This window comes from Phragmites australis, chromosome 6, assembly GCF_958298935.1.
Source record: "Phragmites australis chromosome 6, lpPhrAust1.1, whole genome shotgun sequence".
NCBI classification, from domain to species: domain Eukaryota; kingdom Viridiplantae; phylum Streptophyta; class Magnoliopsida; order Poales; family Poaceae; genus Phragmites; species Phragmites australis.
This window is the reverse complement of record NC_084926.1, coordinates 15,910,299-15,937,627: the sequence shown is the minus strand read 5'-3', so window position 1 is coordinate 15,937,627 and position 27,329 is coordinate 15,910,299. Positions and strand designations below refer to the sequence as shown.

Sequence of the window (27,329 nt, the reverse complement as noted above, 5' to 3'; positions counted from 1 at the left end):
TTAAATATTTTGAGTTTGAGAAGTAAAGAATAGTGGGACTGAGCATTTGCTCGGTTGGTAGGTGATGCAGCTGAGCACCACGCCCGCCATAGCTCGAACTCAGAGTGTCCCCTCTCATTCTCAAGTCAATGTCAGAGTTTCTGTCTTTATTTTTCAAAGAAAAGGAAAAGAATGGTAGTAGGGCGGTAGGTCCTGCAATATAAATAAGTTACTTATATGAATTGCAATCTCGTTAAGTAGATTTGTGCTTCATGCATTAGAGACAGTGTGCGGCAAATGCCTGCACTATAGATGGAAAATGTTTTCTATATATTAAGAAACCGTTGTCATAAATCAGGACCATTTACAAATATTAACTCCGCATTTTCAAAAGGAATCAAAACTCCCACCACTTGTACTGATATTAAATGTTCGGTTTTAGTTCAATATGATTTAAAATTTGAGCGAAATTCAATCAAAATATTCAAAGTCTCAGCAAAATTTCAAAGCGTATCTATAATTGACCAGATTTTTTCCCAAAATTCAAATTAGTTCAAATTCTTTTAAACAGCATAAATATTTACTGGGCCTGAGTGTTACTGTGGGTACCGGCTAGTACTGAGAACATTGGTTACGCAGTATGAATTCGAGTTACATAAGAATCAAAGAGAGCTTGGCACCATGTCAATATAATAGGTCCCTTCATCCGCGCTTGTGCATGATTTTTTCTCTCAAATGTCCATTTCGCGTGACGACCAATGTTACTTGCTAATACAATGCTCGAGTTTGGTTTACAACGGTTTGCACGTTTAGTATTGCTGAATTTTATGACGTTTTCGTTTTCTATTCTGACCATAGTTTGATCCAATGTACTGGTTACCATCCGCATGTGTTCAAGCACACAGAGCCGGACCTGCTGTGGTGCATGCCAAAGCTAATCTGACTCGTGTAAGGAGTGCCTATTGACTTATTAATTATGGTCGCTCAGAGCACGGCGGCAGTCATATGAGCTGCATCTTCTAAAGAATGTTAACAAGAGATTTCCACATTAAAAAAATACCAGAAAACACAGAATAGTTTCTAAAAAAAAATATTCATGTAAGAGAAAATAGGATAGGATAAACCATTGAATGACAGTTTTGAGTACTAATTAATTTGCTAAACAGCACATTTACTTCTTTCGTAGCAGCTTTGGAAATGCAGTATAAATTATAAACTATAAATTAACTGGAAAGTGGAAATACCCATAAGGATCATAACAAATACAGATCCGCAGTCAAATCAAATGCAACGCAAAACAAAATCACGCCACAGCACAAGTGCTACATGAGTTTTTTTCCCCGAAGGGGATGGATATTCATAAGTAATGAACAGTACACCCTAGATTAAAAAAAATAAAAAGTACAACTAGAGGACACATATACATCTTCTTCCACCTCTGTTGGATTGCCGGTCGCCGCCGGAGCAACTGACGAAGAAGAGCAAGAGCGTAGGTACTACCAAGACACAACGAAGATTTCAAACGCTGCTGATCGACTGTAGAAGTATGCGACCAGGCACAGTTACACAGCTGAGGAGCTTTCGCATGCGAAAGAATGGGTGAAGAAATATCGGTCATCGTCTTCGTCGTCGTGGAAGATCAGAACACCGATGCTGTCGAGCAAATCAACAACCCAAAACCAAGAACTGACATCGCCGATGAGGCCATCAGCGACCTAGAGGACAAAACCTCCATACGACAACTAAGTATAGCACCAACAACCCAGGAACACATACACAGAAACAAAGCAAAACCGAGGACTAAAATCATCCTTTCCCAACGCCACACACATACAGAGACATACCTTACAAGCAACCTACCATGGCCGTCGTCAAAGCTGAAGCAGAACCCACCAAGCTTGCTGAAGGCCAGTAGGAGAAGCAAAACCCAACGAAGAGCCATCACCAATGATTCCATCTAGGACCCTAGACCTCCACTAAACCAAACCAAACCAAACCAAAATCAAAACTACAACATACATGTTCTAAACTACCCTGCAGGCTATGTCGGATGTCGATCCGCCGGATCCCCTCCCCTCTGAGGCCTAAGAGCCCGTCGGGGAAAGGGTTCAGCCAGATCAACACTAGAATCAGGAAATCGCCCTTAATTTGTCTTGTGGTACTGTAGCTGAAGAACGACGGTTCAGGAAGCTGCTTTGTGGGATGTGCTTACTGAGTCCAAGAACATACAAAAGACTTGACATCAACACAGATGTAAACATCGATGAGAGAACGAACAAACAAGCGGAATCTCAGCTCCTGATTATTTGCATTAACAGCATATGACACAGCACTTAAAGAAGAGCACAGATGTCCAAATTGTTCACACCTCTCCTTGGCTCATACTTGAAAATTATTCTAATCTCATAGCAAGCCCCGGAACCAATCATAAATTTAAATTCAGGTCCAAAATGTAGAACACAAGTTCCAGATACTGAAACACACTATTTATCTAGCGTGATTTGACATACTCCTGCACTATCTTAAGGCCTCAGATTCTTCACCATAATCCTGATCATTGAATCAAAGCAGCCACACATCATTTGCCAATATAAACCAAAATAGCTGCTTGTAGTAGTACAGTAGGAGATCAATTCGTTACCTTAACAACGACGCATGAGCTAAAAACAAACATAAGTTAGTTGGGAGATCCATTCCCACCAAAATGGATCATTATGGGGAAATCACAAGCTAGTTAGGAGAAGAATTTGAGATACTAATCAAGGAGATAGTGTTGTGCTTAATTACCTGGAGAAAAATCGGCTTATATCCTATAATCCAATATCACTATCATTAACTAGTGATAAGTAGTGTTTAAGTAAAATTTGGGGGCCCTAATTTTTTGGGGCCCTCTGCAGTTGGGCATTGTCATATCTAAAATACTAATTACGGGATTAAACATACATAATCATCGTGGCAGTATGTTTTATGCAATTAGTTATTATGAATATTTCGGGAGTGAAAATGGTATAGTAAGAGATGAAAAGACCCTAAATACCTTGGAGAAAATAAGTGAACAAAGAAAAGAAAAGAGGAGGAAATTATAACAAAATTTAGCAAAAACTCTTTTCACAGTCTGTTCGGGCTCAACCGCGGTCTGACCGCCAAGTGGACAACCACGTAGGCTTGCCACGTGGGCATCCCACGGTCTAACTGACCCTTCCCGCTGTCTAACCATCAGTGCACTGAGGCTCCCTTAAGTGGTTGATCGCCTCTCTCACTCCTCTCTCTCTCTCCCTCTCATTCACTCTCTCACTCCAACAAACCCTAGAGAGAGAGAGAGAGCTCCAAATCGACATGTCGACGGCCGAAGATCGGAGGTGGAGACTCTCATGAGCTTCCCGAATGACTTCCTGAGCTTTTTCCCCACTTTCTCCCCGCCGGAGGGTTTTTCTCATCGTTTCTTCCTCCACGAGTTCATTCAACCTCTGGAAGTCAAATCAGTGGATCGAAGCTTCACAGGAGGATCCTGATCCAATACAAAGTTCCTCTACAACGAGGTAAACATCCCCTACTATTTTCCCATTGTTTCCTAGCCCTACGCGATTGCTGTTTCGATTTTCGCCACGAAACCCTGGTGAATACTAGGTCTAGATCTCATTTTTGGGGTTTTACGTGTTCGGATCATGCATATCGTTCGAACAATCATAGAATATGTTCCTTTAGTCTTATGGAGTATTTTTGTTCCCTTTGTCATCTAAGGTTTCGCCGGAGTCCTCGCCGGTGACCTCGCGAAGGTGCTGCCGGTAGAGTTTGACAGTTTGATCGTCACTAAGGCCGGTTTGACCGCCATTAGGCTGGTTCAAAATATCTGAATTTAGTAGTCAGATCATTGTTAGGGTCGGTCAGACTGTTGGTTGGTGGTCTGACCATCACTATGCCTTCGGTCTGACCGCTAGGGCCCTAAACTCTCTGAATGCTTGCGGTATGACTGCCACTTATATGTCGTTCTAGCCGCCAGCCATTCAAGGCTATGTGTACTTAGGTTACCTTGTTCAAGGTTTCAAACTTTGAAACCCTAATCTTTTAACGGTTTTTTGCAAATGTTTTTGAAACATGGCTCTCTATTATTATCTAGGCATGCATTGTTTACACATTTTTCTATTGTTCATTTGTTTGTGCAATGCATTATTGATTCACTTAGAGAGTGTTGCAACGACGATCCAAACGAGTGAAGGTGATGCCAATCTACCTGAGTTCTGTGAATGTCGCATCGGGAGTATCAGTCAAACACAAGAGCAGCAAGACAAACATCTAAGCATATTGCACCTTGTTTCAATTAAATAGAGTCCAAAATGATAAGTTATCACTTATGTACGTTTGCATGGTTAGCAAGTCGATGTTGAGCTTATATAGGTAGAACCTATATTGATTTGCATTATGTCTACCTTGAGTTATTGATTATCCATATCCTTATAACCTTGATCACATGGTTAATGCTAACTTACAAATTATTTGAAATGCTTAGCAATGCATAGGTCCTCAGTAGAAGACGAGCAATTGTTCAACCATTGTTCACGAGCTTAGGGCTTACTTATTATTCATAATTACAATGATAATGATGTGGGATCTATGAGATGTAAGATGAGGCGAGATATAGGCGGTGCTAGAGGTAGGTCGGGAGTGGAACCCGGATGCTATAGACCGCATGCATCGTTTAAGCACTGTTCGTCGGTGCTGTTGGTATTAGCACTTTTCATACAACCACATATTCGGATAATGGACGAATGAGCCGAGTATCATACGTCGTGCTGACATTTGTTGTGCATCACTATGATGTGTGAGAAAAAACGGAGAAGCAAGGTGGCGGAGAGCCCGAGGTATTCGGAACATGCTCGCGGTAACCCGGTGTCATAAAGGTATGTGCAAGTGGGTAATTTTGGATATGAGAAAGGTTTTCTCAGGGGCCAATGCAAGAGGATGGACCTTAATCATGTGGGTAAAGTTGTACCCCTTTGTTGGGTGTAAGAACCATTCAAATTACCACGCTCTCGATCATGAACATGCTTCTATCAATCCACATCAGTCATAGGGTTTCCAAATTTGGGGATATGATATAGTATATTGGGTTTGGTTGTTGAGGATTATTGATTATATGAGATGGTTCCTTTTACATTTATGTACAGGTTGATGCTACTGGATAGATGTGTTTTGAGTTAAGTATAGATGCTCACACATATATGTTAGGTTGCTTATGCTTATAAATTTACTTAACCTTGTGGTTTACTCCTTGCTAATTACTTAAATGCATAATACTTGGAGTCAGATTATTATATGCACCTATTATGAATTAAGTCTTGCAAGTATCTTCGTACTCATGCTACTCTTTCAAACTATGTCGGTGAGGAGGAGCTCGTATTTAGCTATTTCACGCCCGTGAATGGAGGTGGCGGAAATGAGTAGTGCAAACTACTGTGTGGCGTGCTTTTAGGTGTAGCCTAAGGGTATACAGTTTCATCTAGCTTTTGGTGTTATTATGTGTTACTTTTTTGCTGTGTAATTTCTCTAATATTTTTTTATAAATTGTGTAACTAGCTGATTACTTAAAAACTTATAATATAATTTAATTCCTCACTTTTCTTAAGCTTTGGTGTGATGTTATATGTTGAAAAAGTATGTATTTTGATCTTAGACACAAAATACGTGCCGAAACTACCAGAATTGGATTTTGATTAATCGTTATGGATGCGATTATATTATAGATTATTTTTTATGATTAATTAGAATACAGTTTAGACGATTCCCTGCGAGCATCTTGAACATGCTAATCTACGGTTCTGTTGATGAGCCCATACATCCTAGCCTGACAAAGATAATGGTTTTTTTCTCGGACCAAGGGCAAAACAGCGATCTTGGTTTGGAGTCACAACCAAAAAAGTTGCATTTTTTTAACAAAGAAACAAGGCCTGGAGCATTAATATTCATTTCAAGTAGAAGAGAATGCGCCACCGCTTAAGGTAGACACCATTTGAGAAAAGTGCAAGTACCAACACAAATCTCAGTAGGATACTCGGAAGCCTTCTACATCGCCCTGTTGCTTCACAACCAATAAAGCTCCCTCCTAACCCATCCAACAATTATTTACCATGAATAAAGGCGATGTAGAAGAAAAGGAGAGGGAAAAAAAAAAAGAAAGAGTAGAAAGAGAATAAGAGAGATGGATGAGCACTGCCTACCTGACTCATCTGTAACCACGACACCAACACACCTAGAAACACCACCTGAACAAACCACTAGTCCACTGCACCTAGAATCAAGTTGCAATTCACCGAGCATAATCACAAACGAAGCAGGTGAGGGAACAGTTACCAATGTTTTCGTGCTGCCCACAACATTTGCATTTACTTGCCTTGCCAACCTTGGCGTTTTGGATTCTTTTAGTTTTAGATTACACAAGTCAAGCGTAGCTCGATTGGTATACCTCTCATCGAGGAGCCAATCCGTTCGGATTTAAACCCAGACGTGCACATGCTGGGACGCTATCCCTTTGCGGTGCATCCTAGGCCACTACGGTGACACCGGTGGAGGCCTATGTGATCCCACTAAGCTGGAAAAAAAAAGTAACCGGAGGCGAAATCTCCATTCACTGGAGGTTAGACCATCTACAACTGATTCCTTCCGAATTCCTTTCCGAAGGAATTCCCTTCCTAGATTCGTTCCCTTCAGATTCCTGCACTCTAATAACATTCTCTTTCCCATTCCTTTCCCTAACAGACCTTTAATATTCTATCATTTTCGTATAACTACCACGACACATACAATACGATATAAATACGTGATAAGTATATACTGTTTGGACTCTGTTTGGAATGGGCACCCAGAATCCCAGATTGAGTTCATCGTTGCTGGATTGATATACACGTACAGCACTTGCCTTTTCCCTTTCTTTCCACTTGAAGCAGCGTAGAACCAAGGACCGGCCTCATCTTCAACCTTCAGCCGTATTCTCTCTCTCTCACAACAAACCAGCCCAAAATCCCTTGCGAATCCAACTCAGATGCGAAGGGAAGATCATCTAGAAGCCATCAGTGAGATTAAAATCAAGTCCCAAACCAAATCCCCATTCTATCTCCCACCAAATCCCTTCGAATCCTAACCGAAGGGACGGAGGTTCGATCTGCAGGGGAGGGGGTCAGAGAGGAGAAAGGGACGAAGCCCTGTTGCTAACGCTTCCATTCCGCCGCCTCCAGTGGATGGAGGAGAAGGGTGAAGCTCCGCCGCCTCCGTGATCTGGTTCCTCTTACTTGGATTGAGCTCGCCCCTAGCCAAATCGAGTTCCTCGACACCGGATTGAGGTCGCCCCCACCCAAATCGAGTTCATCAGTCGACGCCCTGTCGCTTCGACGCTTCCGCCCGAGCGCGCGAGCCAACCACCAGCCCCTGTCCCGCTCGGCGGAACCGCGAAGGATAGGAGAGAGCTTCGACGGGAGTCTGTTAGAGCTCGCGTGTGGTTCCGCTCACATTCTTTTTCCCATCGCGACGGGTATGGGAACCGGGACAGGAAGACGTTGGGAATGGTCTTTAAGGGCTTCTAGAATCAACTTCCTTCTCACCAGACTTGTACGAGGATCAATCCGGATGCAACATGATAAAGTTCCTGGATGGATGCGAAAACCACACCATATTAGTCAGGGCTGCAAATTTGTTAATGAATGATGAAACAAAAAATTCTACAGAAAATTGCTTGTGCTTAGACGAGAGTGTCAGAGATCAATCAACAGGAATACCGATTTCCAGGTTCATCAGTGTGACCCAACGCGATTACAGTACTAACATTTTCACAGGTCATGGCCTCCACCGACTACGCGAGTGAAGTCCCATGGCTACGGCCACGCCATGAGCGGGGGGGTCAGGCGGAGGTAGGAATGAAAGGAGGGAAGGGAGGGCGTTGATCAGACGCATCAGGTTGGGGGTCTGACCATTACGACGTACGTTCACGAGGCTACGGCGGCGCATGGTCGGAGAGGACGCGGCCGGGAGCAGCGAGGATGGAGGAAAGATACGCGAGTGACGCGACGGCGACGCTGCGTGAATCCGGAAAACGCAAGAACAGGAGCTGAGTGTGCAGATTTGGGTTAGAAAGCCCAAATCGCCTCTGTGCGCTAACTGAACCGATTCAAAAAACGCAGCTCGAGGGCCTTAATTCGGCCCCGAAGTCCATTTCAGGCCCAAACGTCATTCCTGACCGCTCTGACGAAGCACCTCTTTTTCTGTCATGGCTCCAGTGAAGGTTTGAGGCCACTCCTTAATAAACTCTTCGAAGAAGAGACATGGAGCCCTAGCCCTACGGCCGAACCTGGAACTCTGAGCGGAAACAAGCATGTCGGGGTCCAGCCGCCCAAGCATATGACAGCCCAACTTGCCGTCCATCTCGTTTCACGGCGGAGAGCTTCTGGCGCGCCGACCTCAATATGTGTGCTCAGGAAACGCAGCATGCGGAGAACCTTGAGCGAAACTACTGCAGTGTGGACGTCATCGATGCCGCATGCTATAATTTGGCGGTCTTCCTCTCCGGCGCAGAGCAGCTGGTGCCGGTGGTTTTCTCACTATCTCAGAAAGGGTGTCACTAGGTCATCACTATCCTGTTTTCACTATCAATTCAATAATAACCGATAATGATAATATATTATCGTTACTTCTTAAGCTCTAAACACGCAAAAAAACTGAGTCAGTACGTCGAGTGTTAGTTCCTAATAATGATCCTAGAGTGTACCGGTCGATAGACGTGTGAACGACGTTTACGGTGTGATGAACTTAAGAATACAGGGGTTATTTAGGTTCAGATATCCTGAAGGATAACGGTGCTATGTTCCCTAACAATGATCCTAAGGTGTACCGGTCGATAGGCGTGTGAACGACACTTATGGTATGATGAACTCAAGAACATCAGGGATTATCTAGGTTCAAGTGCCCCGAAGGATAACAGCGCTATGTCTTATGTATTTTGTTATGAGTGCTTATGAACCGGTTACATATGAGATACTTCCTCCAATCCTAGACCCGTTCTTCTCTTTATATACAAGAGAATGAGAACTTATAAGTGAGTTTCTTTTTGTAGACCTTATTTAGCTAGATATTCTTTTCTCAGGCCATCACCACGCGGAGTGCGTGCGCTACACCTTGTGCCTGTGGTACTGCGAGGCCCATCCCATCCCCATAGATGCCACCACTTTTATTTTACCTCGGTAGCCCCACCTGTCCCCTTGCCATGAGTCGCAAGCTTATCTGTCAAGTCATTTCATTCCAGCCTTCCGTGAGCCAGCCTGCGAACTCGTCCACTTGCCTGGTCGCCATGTAGACCCTGTCCCATCTGTCGCGCAGTGCCAAGTCAGTCCACAAAACCCCACTCTGTAGCATTTAATGCTACAGGATGGGGCATTGCCTATCTGTGCCAGCTATAACTTTGTTCGTTAAAGAAAGGTGCCTCAGGAAGGAAAACACTTGAGTAGAAATCAATAAATACGATTAGACAGGTTAGGTATGGATGTTCTGCGACCAGCAATAGTTGCTCGCGGGATCACAATATATCATAAGGAGTCTGGTCGTGCAAGCCTCGCTCTGGTCGAGCGAGTTTTGACCTGGTAGCGCGATGGACCAGGGTTAAGGAAATATCCCCCGCCGGTCGCTATACCCCTCGTGAGACCTGTTAGCTAGGAAGTCCCCTTACTCAATACTCCGACAGTAGCTCCCCAAGCTTCCTCGTGGTTTTGGTTAGGTCTGGTTGCACCATTTGTGCCCTGAGGGAACATAGTCTACTCAGAGAGTGGTCGTCGACGCTGTTAATCTTTAGAGTTTGATTATGAACTTCACGTCACGTGAGAGGTTAAGCGTCATGAGAAAAAGAGAGACACATTGATTGCCACCAGACCCGAGGGACTTTTGGTTCCCTATGCGTGCCCCTTTGGATTTCGAGCGGTTTGGATGTCGTGTCAGTTGAGGTTCCTCAGTACTCCCTAGAGTGAGGTGTCATGATGAGATGTGTATAAAAATGAAGGTGTTGGTGCCCAGATGATGTCATGTATGTACGGGTTTGACCAGGGCGTGACCATGAGCCCTTTGGGTAGTAAATGATAGGATCACGGGGACATTTCCCACAATGGTTTCGCCTTCCACCCAAGGCGTGAATCAATGGCTGGCACAGCTATAAAAGTAGGAGTATACCCAGCTGGCCACCCATCGATGTTTTTTGCAAGGTAAGAAGACAACTCTCCTTGTGGATCATGGCATCCTCCTCCCATTCTTCGTCAGGAGGGTCGATGATTTTGGAGGATTTGGCAAGGGCCAAGTCGCCTCTAACGCTAGCTTCGCTTGTTGTGGTGCCTCCGGGGGCAGATAATCTCTAGGACTTGCTTGCTGGGTTGGAGCCGGCCGGTATCGAGCTTCCCTCGCTATAGAGAGGGTCTCCGTCAATCGCTCTTGCTCGATCCCCAGCCCGAGCGGTTGCCCCGATCAAGGTTATCGACATCTTCGACGAGGAGGAGGAGGTCGACTGGGACCTTCTAGAGAGGGCGATCGATGAAAAGGAGATGGTGGAGGAGGAGCAAGAGGAGGATCAGCGGTTCATCAACACCGGTCAGCAACTCCAGCAGGGTCTTCGCGTCGGCCACCCTCCCTAGCCCTTACGCCGGCGTGTCGTCCGATTCCCGGGGCGACTAGCTGCTACCTCAAGGAAGAGTATAAGAGGTTCCTTGACTTGGTCAAGAGTAAGTAGGGGTCCACATACTCTTGAATTCTTAGAGCCGATGAATCCTTACGACTTGCAAGAGTTAGGCGGAACTTTTCTGCCAACTTTGTGCTAGCCACGCGAGTCAAGAGGGAAAGAACAAGCATGTGATAGGATAGTGTCGGGGTGGATCTCTGACAGTGATTCCGCGGTGTATCGGATGATGAGTGTGTGATCTGTGTTCTGGGGGATGCGCCTGTGCTAATCTAAGAACACCAGAGTTTATCCAGGTTCATGTCCCCTTAGGGTAATAGCCCTACATCCTGTGTATTCTTCTCATTGAGTGTGGTTTCTCATTTGTGTTTTTTGGTCCCCCTTCCCCACGGCGGACTCCCTTCCCCTTATAGCCCAGGAGGAAAGGAGTCTTAAACATGGGCCCATCAAATAGACCCATGCCTACCTAGATGGACAACATAGGCTATCATTACTGAGCACGCATGCATTGTGCCTGCCTTGGAGAAGTTCGATGCCAGTCCCATCCGTCAGCCGCTTCCCCACTTATCAAGTCCGGGTTGCCCGGTCTGCCCTATTCCATAGCTGGTTTCCCACGCGCATCTGCCACGCCCTCTGTTCGTCTGCAAGCCCATCTCGTCATAATTAATGTTACGGGATGGAACACGAAAACTCTGTGCTAGCCATGGTCGTCTCGGCCTGAGTGCTGCGCCTGGGGAAGGAAAACGACGTGAGTAGCGATATTAAATGAGGTTTGACTGTCTTAGACGAGTACCTGCCCTGCGACCAGTAAGGGCTAGTCACAGGAAATCCCGCGAAGGCCAGGGTCATGGTCGTGCTGGTGCCAACTGGTCATGCGGTGGCCCTGGGCCAGAGAACGAAAGCGGATAATGGCAAAACCAGTTGTTGCAGGTCATCCCGGTGGGGGACCCCTATATTCTTTATATCGGCAGATAGTTAGTCTGATCAAATATAGTTATGCTACCTGTAACCTATTTTTTCATGAATGAAAAATGTTCCGACCCTTTCTAATGGCCTCGTCAATGGCCAAAAGACCATACAGGAGCCTTGCGATTTTTGGACCATCTGGTCTGAACCACTGTTTGGAGTGTTTAGAGAGTTTTCCCTGTGTTGTCACTGCGAGTATGCTCTGATTGTTCTGCCCTGCTAGTTAGTTAGGCTTTCTAAGCATAGGTCAGGCCTTAGCACGACAAGTCCCTCGGCGGCGACCAGTGCCTGACCTGTGTGGAGACTTGTGGCCTTCCCGAGCCATTCGTACCTTTGCCATCACGCGAGCAGTGATCCCACACTGTTCCAGAGCTCTCGACTGTCTGGTTGTTGTAACTTCCTAGTCACCAAGTCCCGTAGTGGTCGTCGAGCATTGTCACGTGCTATGGTCGGGGAGTCAATCTGGCGGGGGTCCGTTATTGGTCATAAAATCCTACAAAATAAAGAGTCTGGTCTTTTGAACTTTTTAAAAAACTTACAAGTCATATTCCACACTCATCCAGAAGATTCTGCAAAATAGAGAAATAGACCCATCTACGAGCAACCCTACATATAGAACTTACGCAACAGGGTGATGTTCCAAGAGTTGTGTAATTCACGATTGTCCTCCATAGCTAGCTTGATCGCACCAGGTTGGGTGGCATTGACAAATTTGTAGGGGCCCTCCCACATGGGGGACAGTTTATTCCTACGACCAGTCTACGCTCTCGCACCTTGTGGCTGTGATAGTGTATGAGGCTTTGCTGATATCGGGTATCTCGAATTAGAGCACGCTCACAGAACTCTTTGGTTAGGTTTACATCATCCTCTCATCGCACCACCTGGTCATCATCTGAGTAGTTGGCCACTCAAGGCGATAGAAAGGCGATCTCGGAGGGAAGCATTGCCTCTGCACCAAAAAGAAAGAAGAAAGGGGATTCGGCCGTTTATAGTGACTAGGGTACTAGAGGTAGTTCGTCCACCCAACGTCTTGAATAGCTTAAAAGCCAATCAAAGATCCTGGTTTTGATCCCTTGCAGTATCATCCCATTTGTCCTTTTGACTATCCATTTTTCCAAGGGTGTGCCACCGACGCATAGCAAACCTTGTCCCGATCTCTTTGCAGTAGTCCTAGAAAGCACTACTGGCGAACTGAGTCTCATTTTCCATAATTATTATCATCGGTTCAAGGCATGAACCGGCAGTGAAACTTATTATCACTATCGATTCATAAGCTGACAATGATATCAATATTGAAATGGCAGTGATGACCTTTTCTGTAGTAGTGTATTATAAATGGTTTTTAAACCCTATCACAAATGATTATAGGTTCTGTCTCTGCAAAATTGTATGTGATATCAAACTTGCTATCGACGGTTATGACTCAATATGTAATAGAGATACACATAGACATATTTTCTATAAAACTATATGCGAGTAGTAAAGGCCACAAACAAATTTTGTAAAAATCCATATGTGAGTAGTAACAGTCATAAACGATTTTTGTTGAAACCCATCTATATAAAGTGCTACACATTGAGGTTTTAAAAAAACCATATGTGCAACCATTTCCCCCTTATAAGCAATTTTTCTTCATGACTGCCCTCATCATAGGCATGATTTATAAATTAAACACTTCATAATTCATAAATTAAACAATAGCACATGTATTATTTATATATCACACATTGACACAATGCTCATAATATCAATCACACATTGTTCAGAACTCCAACACGAGTATTTACATATCACAAAGGTTAAGAACATCACACAGATACACATCACATATTATTCGGAACACATAAATCTAGCTAGCTATGCATAATCCCTAGCCGCACTTAATTGACGCCGTCTTCCTAAAGGACGAAATGATTGACATCATCTCAGCCTTCGACATTTCTGCACAACGTCAACTGAAGTGGCATCTTCAATGAGAATCTCGTTGTCATTCGGATGAGGCATCATCTTGACTATCTCACACATGACCCAAAACCAAACTACATTGCTACCAAACCACCACCCATGGTTCAGCAAGAAATACACGTTCAAATTGGACTTACAACTCATAAAAATATCTCCATTATGATGAACACCAATAGAGAAATTTCTATCTGCAAGAACAGAATGGAGTACACGATTGATAGCAAAAACAAGGTTCAGGAGGGGGTCCTTCACAACAGCGAAGAACATGAAGTCCACACGGCCGAAGTCGATACCAAGCATTCACACCGTGGAAGCAGCCATAGGGACAACCCCCTCTTGTCAGTGCCTGATAGCAGTGAACTGAGCCATTGCAGATCTACGATGGGAACACCGCATTACCCTCAGTTACACAAATAGAAGCAGACACTAAGTGTCGAATACTAACTACATGATATATACGCATAAGGAGTATTCCATATACGGACATGGTACATTGTACACATCTTTAACAATTCTAAATATTGTGGACCCGAATCTGCGAGACCCAATATACTCGAGGATGTTGAAAGGTTATACTAGGAAGGTCTCGGTCAAGTTAACCGACTCGAGTACGACTAGTATCCAAACTGGATTCAGCTGCCTTATCTTGATCGACAAGACAAATGACTCTCTATCGACTAAGGTTGGACCCAAGGTAGTGCTAGGAACCCTATATAAAGTGGAGATCCAGATCCCCAGGAGGACAATCTAAGCATATGCAACTCGACGCAAGCGACAACAAGATCCTAGCAATCGGAGAGACGCAGCAACTTCAACCTTAGATTAGTTTAGTTCCAATCTGTTCTATTGTAATAGGTCTAGCCACATTGCTTGTACTTGAGACAACTGTATATACATCATCATCCACACATGACGTAGGGTATTACTTCATATCGGGGGACCGAACATGTATACATCGGTATCTTGTTTCCTACTTAATCCTTGATCTTTAGGGTACCCCAGTTCAATTACGGATATATTATTGAGAACTAATCTTCGACACTAAGAAACCGTAACAAAAACACGATGTACACAAAGACTTTAGTCACCTCAGTGCAAGGGGGATTCGGCACACAGATCTCTCCTCCGATGCGAAAACAACCCTAGCTCCCGGACTGGGCTCTCGGATCGAATGAGGAGAGTGAGGACTCCTCATTGATTTATATTTAGTGAGTAGTTTGTGTGTGTGAGAAGCCAAAGTACGAGGGGAGATGAGCGGGTTATGTGTGTGGGAAGCTAAAGAGCGAGGGGATACAAGTGGTCAAACTTTTTAAAAAAATTCTGGGTCTTTAAATACAGACAGGTGTATAGAAAATCAGTCTATGTCTATCATATAGACACAAACAGATATTACAAGAAATCATCTATAACAATATCAATGATAGGTTTTTCTAAACATAGTTTGTGTATGTACAATACAAATAATGGATTTGTAAAAACCGTATGTGACATCAGGTACACCCAGACAGTGGTCATGTTAAATACATGTTTGTTTTAGCAACCGTCTGAGAGTATTTTGCCAATGACGAGTCTTCAGAAACCGTCTATGACACATAGTTTGCTTTTAGTACTGATTCTATGTAGTGTTTGCCAGTCGGCCTACCGTCGCACCAACGTGCCCCGCACATGTGCGTCACCGGAAGCAAATTCTATAAGACCGGGTCCGATGAAAGATCTCCTTCCCTATGATGACATATGTCCTCTCCCTCTCTCTCCTCTTCAGCCCAGCTATTGGATCGGATGATATGTGGTTGGATCAAGGTCTCACGGAGGTCTTTCGTAGGAAGGTCCTATAAAATTTGCTTCCGTGCGTCACCTGCTTGCATGACCCTCCGCAAGAGAGCCATGCATGTGTCCACGTAACACTTAGATGCATGTACGTACGCTAGCGGGCTAACGGTACATGACGACGGACTAGGCGATGGCCCTGCTTCAGAGTAAAGCCAAGATGATGCATGGAGCGAGAGGAAGCTAATGCTACTGGAGATTGCGGCTTTTGGTCTTATGCATATACATATGGCTCATGCTATCCCTCATGCACCTAAAAACAGGTGTTTTTTCAAGCTACACTCCCAAGCCGTCAGAACTCAATTGGATAGACGTTGTTCTTTCTTACTTCCCTCGCCTACGCACTGTTCTTCTCCCCATTGATCGTGTTGCTGGCTCCCTCACCCTGCCCTCCTCCACCCATCTCCGGCAGCACTCTCACCGCCATATCCTCTACCGCCGCGCTAATCCAACGCCCTTGCCTCCCCCGCCCTGGCACTGGCCCACCTGTAGGGATTGGTGAAGTCCTAAGGGGGGTGAATTAGTATACCTAAAACTAAACAGCTCCAAAAACATCACAAGATAAAACATATATCAATTTCTATTTAAACATGTTTTACGTTTATCTAGTGTGTCTACTCTACCGTTGAAAAAAGTTTGCAACTTATAGCCAATCCTAGGAAGGTAAACATGCAAAGGTAGATTGCAAGTACGTAAATGCAGAAACGTAAATAAGATAGAGAAAGCAAACTTGGCACAATAGATTTTTATCTCGTGGTATTGATGGAATAAATGCCACCCTTAACACACGTTGGAGCAGCCACCTAAGCTATAGCTCCCGGACAGCACCAGATCACAACCCTTGAGCCACCTATGCCTTAAGTAGGTTGAGCCACCAATGCAAGACCTCCCCACATGCATCTCTTTCGGACACTTGTCATTGTCTTCACCTCAGAGCCTAAGCCACCAAGGCAAGGGTCTCCGGGCGTCCCTGTACAAGCATATTACCACTGCTCCACATCAAGTTAGATGGTCAACAAGCATGAGCCATCAAGGCTCATGGTGTTGACGAGTCACCAAGACTCCAAGGTACTGGTGTACCACTTGGTACAATATAAGATTACTTCTTGATCCCCTCTCTAGGTAACAACACCTAGAAACAACTCTCTCTAAACCTATTAGCACTAATCACTCACTAATCTTATGCTTAATTGCATTGGATGATCACTCGACGTGTACAACAACAAAAACTAGCTGTTAACTAGTCATTGGAACTGTACATCGACTCATTGTGAACACCGAATATTCCGACGTTATGTTGAACTCTATCACCGAACTATCCGATGTGTATACTTGAGCCAACTAAGCCACTTTCTAGTTGTACATTTATCCAACCTATAGATCCTCTTATCACCGAACCATCTAGTGTGTACAATCACACCAGACAAGCTGTTGCAACATCTCTTAGAAAATGCTCTAGTGAAGCTTACTCATCATCGCCGGAACATCCGGCGTGTACAACATTTTCACCTTCATTTGAGAATGATCCAATGTGTACAAGCCTCTGAGCGTCGGACCATCCGACCTGTACAAAACTGTCGGGGAATATGCTCCGACGTGTACAAACGTCTCATCGTCGGACTATCCACCGTGTCCAATTTTTCTGGAACTTATCCAATTCAATTCAATCTTTATCCCACTTTGATGATTTTTTCATGTATTGCATTCATAAGACCTACTAAAATATATATTTGGCAAATATATTAGTCTCATTAATTATGTTATCATAATCACCAAACACATATATGCCTTAAACAGGCCATACTAACTACACCACCGATCGCCCTCCACCGCCTCGTCGTTCCACCCCCATATCCGTCTTCTCTGCCGGACCAGCCTCCCTCCCGAGCATCTATTCTAACACCGGCGAAGAAAGAACTCCGACGTCAACCTCCTCCCCTAACCCCCGGCGAGAAGCTGCCCCCTGAGCAAACTCCTAAATTTCAGACGTAATTTAGGAGGCGCGTAAAAATATATAGTCTTGCTTGGTGGTGTCCGTAGTCTACGTGTTGTACTGTTATTTAAAAAAAAAAGACTAATGTAAATAGTCCATGCGATATGCCTGCCTGACGACACCACAACCACATGAAGTCATGTTTGCATACGCCCTTGTTTGTTTTCTTGGCTCTGAGGCCGTAACGCCGTAAGAGAAACATTGGGTGTACATTTGCGAGTCAAGCAAACCATATGCTTACGATGGAAGAAAGCAGTGAAGCACTTCACGACGAGAGCTAGTTTGAGGCTAGAAATGGAGCCTAGGGAGGGCCTCCATGCACACTCAGTTTCTAGACGGCCACGGCCTTTGGCCACGCCACGAGTCACGACATGCATAACCTGCATGCCCCTCTGACTCTGAATCTGAGGCTATTGGCTCTTCTCGGTTCCGATCGATCGCCTGTATAAATCCCACGCCGGTGCAGCCATTTGCTTGCCGTAGATCATCCGTTTCAGGGAACAGACCACGCTACGAGTTGCTGGCGGCAGCTGATGTCGTTGAACCAAGCCATCCACGGCCGGATGTATCCTTTTTCTGAGGCGGCGATGGAGCACGACGGCGCCCACGGTGGCGATGCCGTCCCTGCTGGCAACCTTGATGCGGCTCTGGAGCAGGAGGAGCTCGGCGACACCGAGTTGGGCTCCGAGTCCATCGAGATCTCCGACATCAAGCGGCGCATGTGGAAGGACCAGATGCTGCTCAACAAGCTCGAGGGCCGCGCCGGCGCCTTCAGGGTCGCCGGGCGCGGGCCGTCCATGCCGCTTGCGGCGCCTGCGGCGAACTGGCACGAGGAAGCCCCCGAGGTGCGGTGCCGCCGCAAGGCGATGCTCCGGGCTCAGGACGGCGTCCTCCGGCACATGCTCAAGATGATGGAGGCCTGCAACGCGCGCGGGTTCGTTTACGGCGTCATCGACGAAGCCGGCGAGCCCATGTCCGGCTCCTCCGACAGCCTCCGCGGCTGGTGGAAGGACAACGTCAGCTTCGACCGTGCCGGGTCCATGGCGCTCACCGGCCCCGAAGGCGAGAACCCGCTGGGACTCGCGTCCTGCCTCCACCGGCTCCAGGACATCCAGGACAGCACGCTGGGGTCCTTGATCTCGGCGCTCATCCAGCACTGCGAACCGCCGCAGAGGAGCTTCCCGCTGGAGCGCGGGCTGGCGCCGCCATGGTGGCCGACGGGGCAGGAGGCCTGGTGGGGCTCGCAGGGTGAAGTCCAGGCGCACCAGGGCGCGCCGCCGTACCGGAAGTCGCACGACCTCAAGAAGGCGTGGAAGATCAGCCTGCTGAGCGCAGTGATCAAGCACATGAGCCCGCGCTTCGACCGAATGCGCAAGCTCGTGTGGCAGTCCAAGCGGCTGCAGCAGAAGATGAACTCCAAGGAAACGGAGACGTGGTCCAAGATCCTGCGGCAGGAGGAGGTGCTCAGCCGCTGTCTCAAGAGCTCGCTGCAGATCACGCCCCTCGACGACGAACACGGCGACGAGGAGGTGGAGGACAGGGAAGGCGACGGCCTGGAGGACGTGTTCCACCGCACGCACGACAAGCGCAAGCGCGAGCTGATCAGTACAACAGACAACAGCGGGGAGCTGGCCGTCATGCTGCCGGATCTCGCCGGCCTCGTCGCGGACGAGATCTGGAGCCCGATCGACGAGCTCGTGAAGCTGTACTGCAGCTGCATGCCCGAGGACGGCGGCCATGGGAACGACGGCGTGTCGGTGGTGCCTTCCGGAGAGCTGGACCTGTTCGCCGTCGATGCGGTGCCACCGGACGTGCTGTTCGATCTCATCGGGAGCTGCTCAGGGCCTGATGACGTGTTCCGTCTCATGCAGGAGTGACGTTGCAATGTTGGTCCACGCGTCGGTAAGGGATAGGCCGGGTTGGGCGGGGAGGAATGAGGTGGCGCGTTGCTGATGGAGGTTAGCTAGTCGAAGTATGTCTAGGTGCTTGTTTGTTGCATTCCATTTCTTCTGAGCTTATCGCGATGGGGAGCTGTGACTGTGAATCTGTAACGTGGGTAGTAGTAAACTCTAGAGTGGATAGAAATGGTACCGTGGCCCGTCGGTAATCGAGTGATGCTTGGTGATGTCGCAGGGGATAAAACTCGGAAATTTGTATCACTAGTTTAATACTGGTGCGTTATAACGAATATTAGAAATTTTTATAAGATAATATTGTTGATTAGATAAAACACACCCAAAACAATTGAAAGGCATACTGAAGACTCGTGTAGCTACGGTCTGACGGGAGCACGATGATTCGCACAGCGTCACCAGCCTCTCACAACTACCTTAGACATCAGCCCATAGCATCCTCAGTCACGGCAACAAGTCAATATTTGTCCGAGACAACATATTATCCGAGGCTCCATAGCATCCTCAGTCGCGGCAACGAGACAACATTTATCCGAGGCAACATTCATCTGAGGCAACATATTATCTGCAAATCACATATAACAGTACCATATTACTGACATTACATAATTTGCACCACCTTCATTTCACCGAGCCAGTAAATATTCATATTGCCACCGGCAACAAAGAAGGAGAGCTATTCAAGTAACCAGCAACAAAGATGACCAGTCACACTGTAGCCTAAATCTCTCATTGACATACACTAGAACAGGGACATCATCAAGCTACAAAGAGGTACCACCAGCCAAGCTAGTTGTCACCATCAGAAGGAAATAAACTATAATCAGCCATCATTATCAAAAGAAATTGAGCTATAATCAGCCATCATCTGTTAGGGAAGGGATAACAGGAAGGACAATCACTATGTCAATCATCCAGCAAGAACAAGTATTGGCAAGAGGCATCACCAACCATGAATAAACATTCTCTCAACAGAAAGGGACAAAGTCTAACTATGACAGAGCTTATGGCAAACATCACCAGGTTCACATATTAGCTAGCTCATAGCCAATACTACGGTAACAATATTGTATATATCAATGTGAATGCATGATATCCTATAAATTGCCCCCTCGAATAAAACATTTTTTGAATGTGTAACAATGTTGTTCGTCACTTAAAAAGTATCATTGTGCAACTTATTAAAGCATGACGGCATTCCAAGTGTAACGCCAAGCCCCTCAACAACCATCTGAGAAACATGCATATACCATCCATAGTTGGTAGCCAAAATGAATTTGTAAATTGTCATAATCATATAGCAAAGTGTCGATTCGAAGTCCAATACTAATTTCTACAGATAAAAGTAAATAATTACTAATTATGTGATAGAATCAAAACAAGTTAACACAAGTTTATTGAAATAACTTATAAGTGAGGCGAGCCATGGGTATATCATGAAAATATTACAAGGCAAAGAAGCTATCTGATCTTTAAATTTAATTACAATCATTGTGACATTTAAGAATCGGCGCTAAGTAAATATTGCAATAATTGTTCGATGGTGACCCACACAGCTTAAAGATCTTGTGAATTTGCTCCACCTAGCATAATGTTGTTTCAAAGAGACTCATGAGACCTCATCCAACAAAAGCTATAACAAAAGCTGAAAATAAAACTTATAATGGCTTATACTTGATGTCCAAAAGCAAAATAACAAATAGTTCATACCTCGGTTTTTCCTGGCATGATTGGTTTGCCAGCAAATAGTTCTTCCACAATGCACCCTATACTTCACATATCCACGGCAACACTGTATTCCGTGGCACCGAGCAAGAGCTCTGGTGGTCTATACCATAATGTCACAACACAACTTGTCAATAGTTGTGGATTGTTGGGATAATAGGATAATGCCATACCAAAGTCTGCAATCTTCAACATTCCATTGCTATCAATTAACAGGTTTGAGCCTTTGATGTCTCGATGAAGAACCCCATTTTTGTGACAATGATCAAGGCCATGAAACAGCTGCTGAACGAAGCACTTTATCTGATATTTGTGTTATAGTTTTCGTTCATGCTAGTTTTCTAAGTGATCGATGGAAGAGTAGTATGATAACTACATGCGGCTCAGTGAGCTTGAGGCCTGGAGTTGCAACAACACCAGCAAGGTCATGTTCCATGTATTCAAAAACAAGATACAGATTCTGTGATACACGAGATGTTACAATCCCTTTAAGCTTTATGACGTTTGGATGATCCAGTCTCCGAAGAATATGAATTTCTCTATCCATGAAGCGCACGCTTTCGGGATCCATGTTGACAAACCACACCCTTTTCAGTGCAACAATCTTCCCTGATTCGAGACCCTGATGTTTGTACATGATACTGTAAGTTCAACACAAAAGAAATCATTCAATTATTCAAGTAATTTGCATCAAGGAAATTGCAAAATATGTAAGACACATAAAAAAGTAGTAATTTACCTTGGCCAGTTTCTCAAATGAATCTGCTCGCCGAGGCAACCAGCCTTCTACCGCTTTAGGTGCCACATTTACAAGCCAAGCTAGCCAACTGGCAACTACATGCTCACCAGAGAGCCCTTTCAACTCTGCATTGTTACCATTACTAATCCTTACATCTAAAGCTACCACCACCTTCTCTCCACCATCCGGTTCTAATGTACCGTTATTGATTGTATTTTCTTTGATCTTTACATCAAGCATTATTGTGCTGCCATCGTTTGTCTTGGCTCTTACTGCGGTCGCAGAGTCATCTTTCCTTGATGATGTTCTATTTTTAGAAGTGGCATTGACATCATCTTTGGCGCCTTTGGAGCAAAGGCAGCCCATAAGATGCAATGCCACCTTCTTGAATGAGTTGATTAAACTGAGACCAATTTTCGCAGTTTTTCTAGCTAATCTCTGCACTTGACAAGAAATGACTATTATCTGAACTTCTCAATCTTGCTACAACCTTGATCGTATTCTTAACCAAACAATGATTGAAACATGAGTTTTACTTTTTCACTTTTCAAGTAATCTTGAGAAACAAACTATATGTTTCATTATATTTTGGACAAAAAGAACACACAACATTTAAAAAAAAAAGATGAACTGCATATATCCTATATAAATAAGAGAGAAACTGAAATGCATGAAAACAATGACAAATTGAACCGTAAGGTAACATTTTTAAGTCTGGCAAGTAGTCAATTTCTTCACATCAAATTATGCAAATCCAACCAATATACTAATGCAAAAACTTTAAACATCCAGTACGAGCGCACCTTTAAACATATATATGTGGCATACAAGAAAGTTGTTGTGAGCGCACATGAATCTCAAGAACAAGGAGCTGAGCCAAGACTCGAACACGCTGAGGCAAGCCCTCATGACGATGTCGAGGATGTAGTGCTGGCCAAGGAGCACCCTGGACGCCGACGTCGCGGCCGCCCAGACGAAGAGCGCCTCGCGGTGGAGGCCACCACCAGCGAGGAATGCATGGGAGGAGTGGCCACTGGGGAAGGGCCAATGGTTGGAGGCGACGACGACGTACATATCCTTGGTGTTGTAGGCTGGGCGAGGGCGGTGAAGGTGATATGCCTTAGAGGCAATCATAGAGATGATTATATCTTATGTCTATGTTCATGTACTACCGAATAATGTGTTATTTCAATAATGACTATCGTTTATATTGATTGGCAAGTATGTGACTTGTTCATGAAACTCTTTGTTTATATCATGATGTTATTCTTAGTTGATCCCTGATCACATATCATTGTGATGATACATAAGATCAGCACATGTATAGATATACCAGGTTAATAATGTGGATATTTATGTTATAGAACATGATGTTGGATAGACCCACCTTGAGATACTGTTGGGATTGTTATTTATGATGTACCATCAGTTGTTATCTCAAATGGTGTACCTGCAGGATCCTTAGACCTGAGATCGTCATTGATTCCCAGAATGTGCAGTGACATACTTTGAGACTATCAAACGCTATTCCGTAACTAGGTAGTTATAAAGATACTTTTCGAGTTTATCATGAAACATGTGGTGAAGTATGAGCGATCAAGATGTAATTTGTCCCTCCTTGATAACGGGAGAGATATCTCTGGCCCCTCGAGGTAGTTGGATTGAGAAAGTGCATGACCATACCAGTATGATTAAAGAGTTAATCATGATGAATCCACTACTTGATCGAGTGAATGGTCGAGCTATCACAAGGGTGGCACATATCTCGCCTTGAGCTTGACTAGTATCGTGAGGCGAAGGGGTCAGTGCATGTGTATATCAAGGTTCAGCTGATATGATCTTTTATATATACTCGGGACTCAACATGTCCTGCTAGTGACCGCTATTGATTTCGGTTTGGAAAGGGTTTCTGAGTCGTAGCCGTTTGTACATGAATCTAACGGGTCACACACTTAATGGGTTGGAACAAAACATGCGAATTGGATTCGTATATGTGTTTTGATTGGATTGTGATCCATGAGAAGTTAGAGTCCTAAAGGGCTTCCAACGTGGGAGCCTATTGGCGAGCTCTATATAAGGAGAGGCGTGGGTAGGGTGTGCTGAGGTTGAGCCACTCTGAAACCCTAGTCGCAGCCTTCCACACGATCTCCCAAAATCCTAGCCATACGTGCAGTGCTAGCACATCGGCGCTCGGTGTTTTTGCCCAGTACGTGTGGATACCGTAGAGGCGCTGCTGTTATTGTGGTGCTGATCTTCTCGGTGAGTTAGTCGAGGAGCACGACCACCTGCTAGGAGTTGGTGGAGAAGCACAACCACCTGCTCGGAGTTAGTCGAGGAGCGTGACCACCTATGCGGGGCTGGTCGTGGATCTGATCGAGAAGCTGCTCGAGGAGTTTGATGCACACGACATTGGATCGGTCTACTCCAAATCTTCTTCCGCTGCACTGCACATCGAGCGGTAACGATCTATGATCTCCTATTAGCATGATTTCCTGGGTGAATGCGGTAGAAAAATGTTGTTTTAGGCTAGCGTAGCCTGCCCGTTTCCCAATAGGCGGCAGACGTCAACCTTGATGAGGCTGACGAGGATGAGGTCGATCACGAGGTCAACGACGAGGCCAACCAAGAGCGGGGAGACCACCCTTGACGAGTTGGCGGGGGTGGTCGAGAGGAGGAGCAACGATATGGGGATGGGGGGCCAGATGTGGCTGTTGCCGGTGACCTCGAGCGCCTTGAGGAGGAGGCGGGGCACCGGGAGGAAAAGCACGTGGAGGCGAAGGGACAAAGATGCGTCGAGGCCCCCGACACCGCTCAGGAGGGTGGATCCTGGAAGCACCACAAGTAGGAGCGGAGGGACACGTGGATCACGGATGGGGAGGGAGGAGTGGAGATGGCGGCTTGGGGAGGGGATTGGGGGAGGGAGCGGACGGGTAGAAACCACGCCGGTGCGCGTAGGGGCGTGAAGGAGGGCCAAACGCACGCGCGAACGTGTGAAACTGTGGCGTGCCCGCTCGTGGATGTGTGGGGCCGCCACCATGTGTGTGGTTGGATGGAAATTGTATAGCAAATATAATGCGATAAAATTGATTTGGGTAGACAATTGTTGGGTGAGAAATATTTTTGGGAAAACTCGCGCTTTATAGTATAGATTCAGAATCGTTTTACCTCCATTGCAAAAAAAAGAGACTCGTCCTATTCAAAGTTGCTACACTTTAATTGCATAGTTAATTATCTCTCTTTCTTCCACTTTTGCGGATCAATGTGGAGTTCGTGCTCCGGATGACAATGGCATCTTTCCTCTTTGGCACGAACTGCATATAGCAACACCACTGCCACCATCACCACGAGCTTGGAACAAGGTGGTGGGCAGCGGTGGGACACTAACTAGCTCGAGGAGGAGAGATGACAAGAATCGAGATAAGGGCATGGATTCTTGCCCTCTCTCATTGTCGAGCAAGACTCATCTTATTCATAGTTGCTAAACTTTAGTTGCATAGCTAAATCTCTCCTTTTTTTCCAAAAAAGACTCATCTTATTCAAAGTTGCTAAACTTTAATTGCATAGCTAAATTTCTCCCTTTTTCGACTTTTTCAGATCAATGTGGAGTTTGTGCTTCTGATGGCAATGACGTCTTTCCTCTTTGGTACAAACCTGGGTGAAAACAAGTCCATGGCAAGGTGGCGTAGGAATATCACCAAGGTATAACCCAGGTAATAAAAGCTCAACCCAGGGTAATATTTTGATATTTGTTTTAAGTTGTTAAATTTTAGCCTGAGACGTGACCAAAGCCTAGTTCCGCCCCTGGTATGAATTGCATATAACAACAACAACACCACCTTTGACGAGGAGCTTGGAACAGGGTGGTGGGCAGCGGGTGGGACATTGACTAGATCGAGGAGGAGAGATGGCAAGAATCTACATGGATTCGACAACGTGAGTACAAGGCGGTTGCTGATGAGACGAGGGCATGGATTCTTGCACTCTCTCCTTGTCAAGCAAGTCACCATCCCACTCACTGTATAACACCTTGTTGCAACCGTATAGTCAAGGGTGATAGTGTGGTTGCTATCCGCAATTCCTCATCCTATATTCTCTCCGGTCGTAAATATATGATGTTTTGGATAAAGTATGATCTCCAATACATAACTATAATCACTATTTTATATTAGACTAGTTAATTGCTCGTGTGTTGCAACAGCAACTGAAAATTTCATGAGATAACATGTGTCGCCATTGACTTCACATTGCAGTACCCAGTGTCACTCAATTTTTCATAGTCATAGCCTTACACAATTCAAAGGAAAAGTGAGGAGAGAAGGATACCTCGAAACACAGAACCTAACTCACCAAGTTTCAGGAACAATACGTCGAGCTCGTACCACATGCACAAACAAGCAAACTCGTTCATCAAGACATGCAACCAAAGTGAGAAACTCAGCTTTAAAAACTTTAGCAGTTCATCTAGCAGCAGTTGTTATAGGCATAAAAATCACTCCAAAAATATTCAATCATGATATATAGATAAATGTTAGGTACTGAACGTTAATGATGAGCTTATGAAAATATTGTGTTTTGCGTCAATCGACTAACATTACCATCAGTCACGGACAAATAGTACGAAAATAGAAAACATCTCATGTAAACATGTTACAAAACAAGCTGAATGTGTAACAGCTTGACCTTACATCTCAAATTGGTGTTCAAATTTAGTTTAACATGCAAGAAAAATAACCATAGGTACTTCTATCTGATTACTATCTGCTTGTCTTTGTTTCATTCTGGGGCTCATCTAAGTCACCATTGGCCCTTGTCGTTCAGGGCTAAGAGATGTCAACCAGTAGCACTTGTGATCTTCAACGTCAGTTCAAATCTGCAATGCATATGAGCACAGAATGGAAGATAAGTATTCATTGCCAAGAACTATTATAATCAAATGGTACAAAGAAACTGAACTTGAAGCTAAGCATTATTTTTTTATTGAGAAACATATTAAGCATTATTTAACTAATTTATTAAAAAAGATATAAAAAAATTATCACCGATAAGTTCTAGTCTTTTCTACGTCTAAAAATCAGTCTCGACTGGTCCCGAGGTATCCACATAGCTCCCCATTCTACTTCTAAATGCAGCAGATGGTTGGCACAAGAACATGTTACTTTTGAAATTTCACTAAAGCGGTCAATGATGAGCTTAAATTAGCTTGGGACACAAATGCAAAAACAATCTAGCAACAGAACATCTGAATGTGCTGGTAGCAGCAAGTATTATATGAAAATGTCCTGGTGCACTCGAACATGCAAGGACAAATCAGCAGTAGTGAAGAAACATGGTGCCATGAATTTATTCATATACTTCTTTCTTCTATTTTTTTCAGCAGAACAAAAATTCAGATGGTAATATTTTCAGAAGGTAATATAGCTTCAGTTCGTCTTATCAATTTAGAGCAGTTCACAGCAAAGTCAAAGTGGAGATCCATGGTAAAAGAACAGTGCAGACAGTGAGTTTGTCTCACCTCTTTAGTTCAAA

At 44.9% G+C, this 27,329-nt stretch overlaps 1 protein-coding gene and 1 pseudogene across 1 annotated transcript; one reads left to right on the top strand and one right to left on the bottom strand.

The window, feature by feature from the left end:
* The first annotated feature begins 18,013 nt into the window (after window positions 1-18,013).
* LOC133923013 (ETHYLENE INSENSITIVE 3-like 5 protein) lies at window positions 18,014-19,542 on the top strand. Its single transcript, XM_062368489.1, has one exon. It carries the CDS (start codon window positions 18,014-18,016, stop codon window positions 19,301-19,303), a length of 1,290 nt encoding a protein of 429 aa, XP_062224473.1. The 3' UTR covers window positions 19,304-19,542.
* Window positions 19,543-20,817: 1,275 nt separating this feature from the next.
* Window positions 20,818-24,840, bottom strand: LOC133923012 (probable serine/threonine-protein kinase At1g54610; annotated as a pseudogene).
* Between the last annotated feature and the right edge of the window lie 2,489 nt (window positions 24,841-27,329).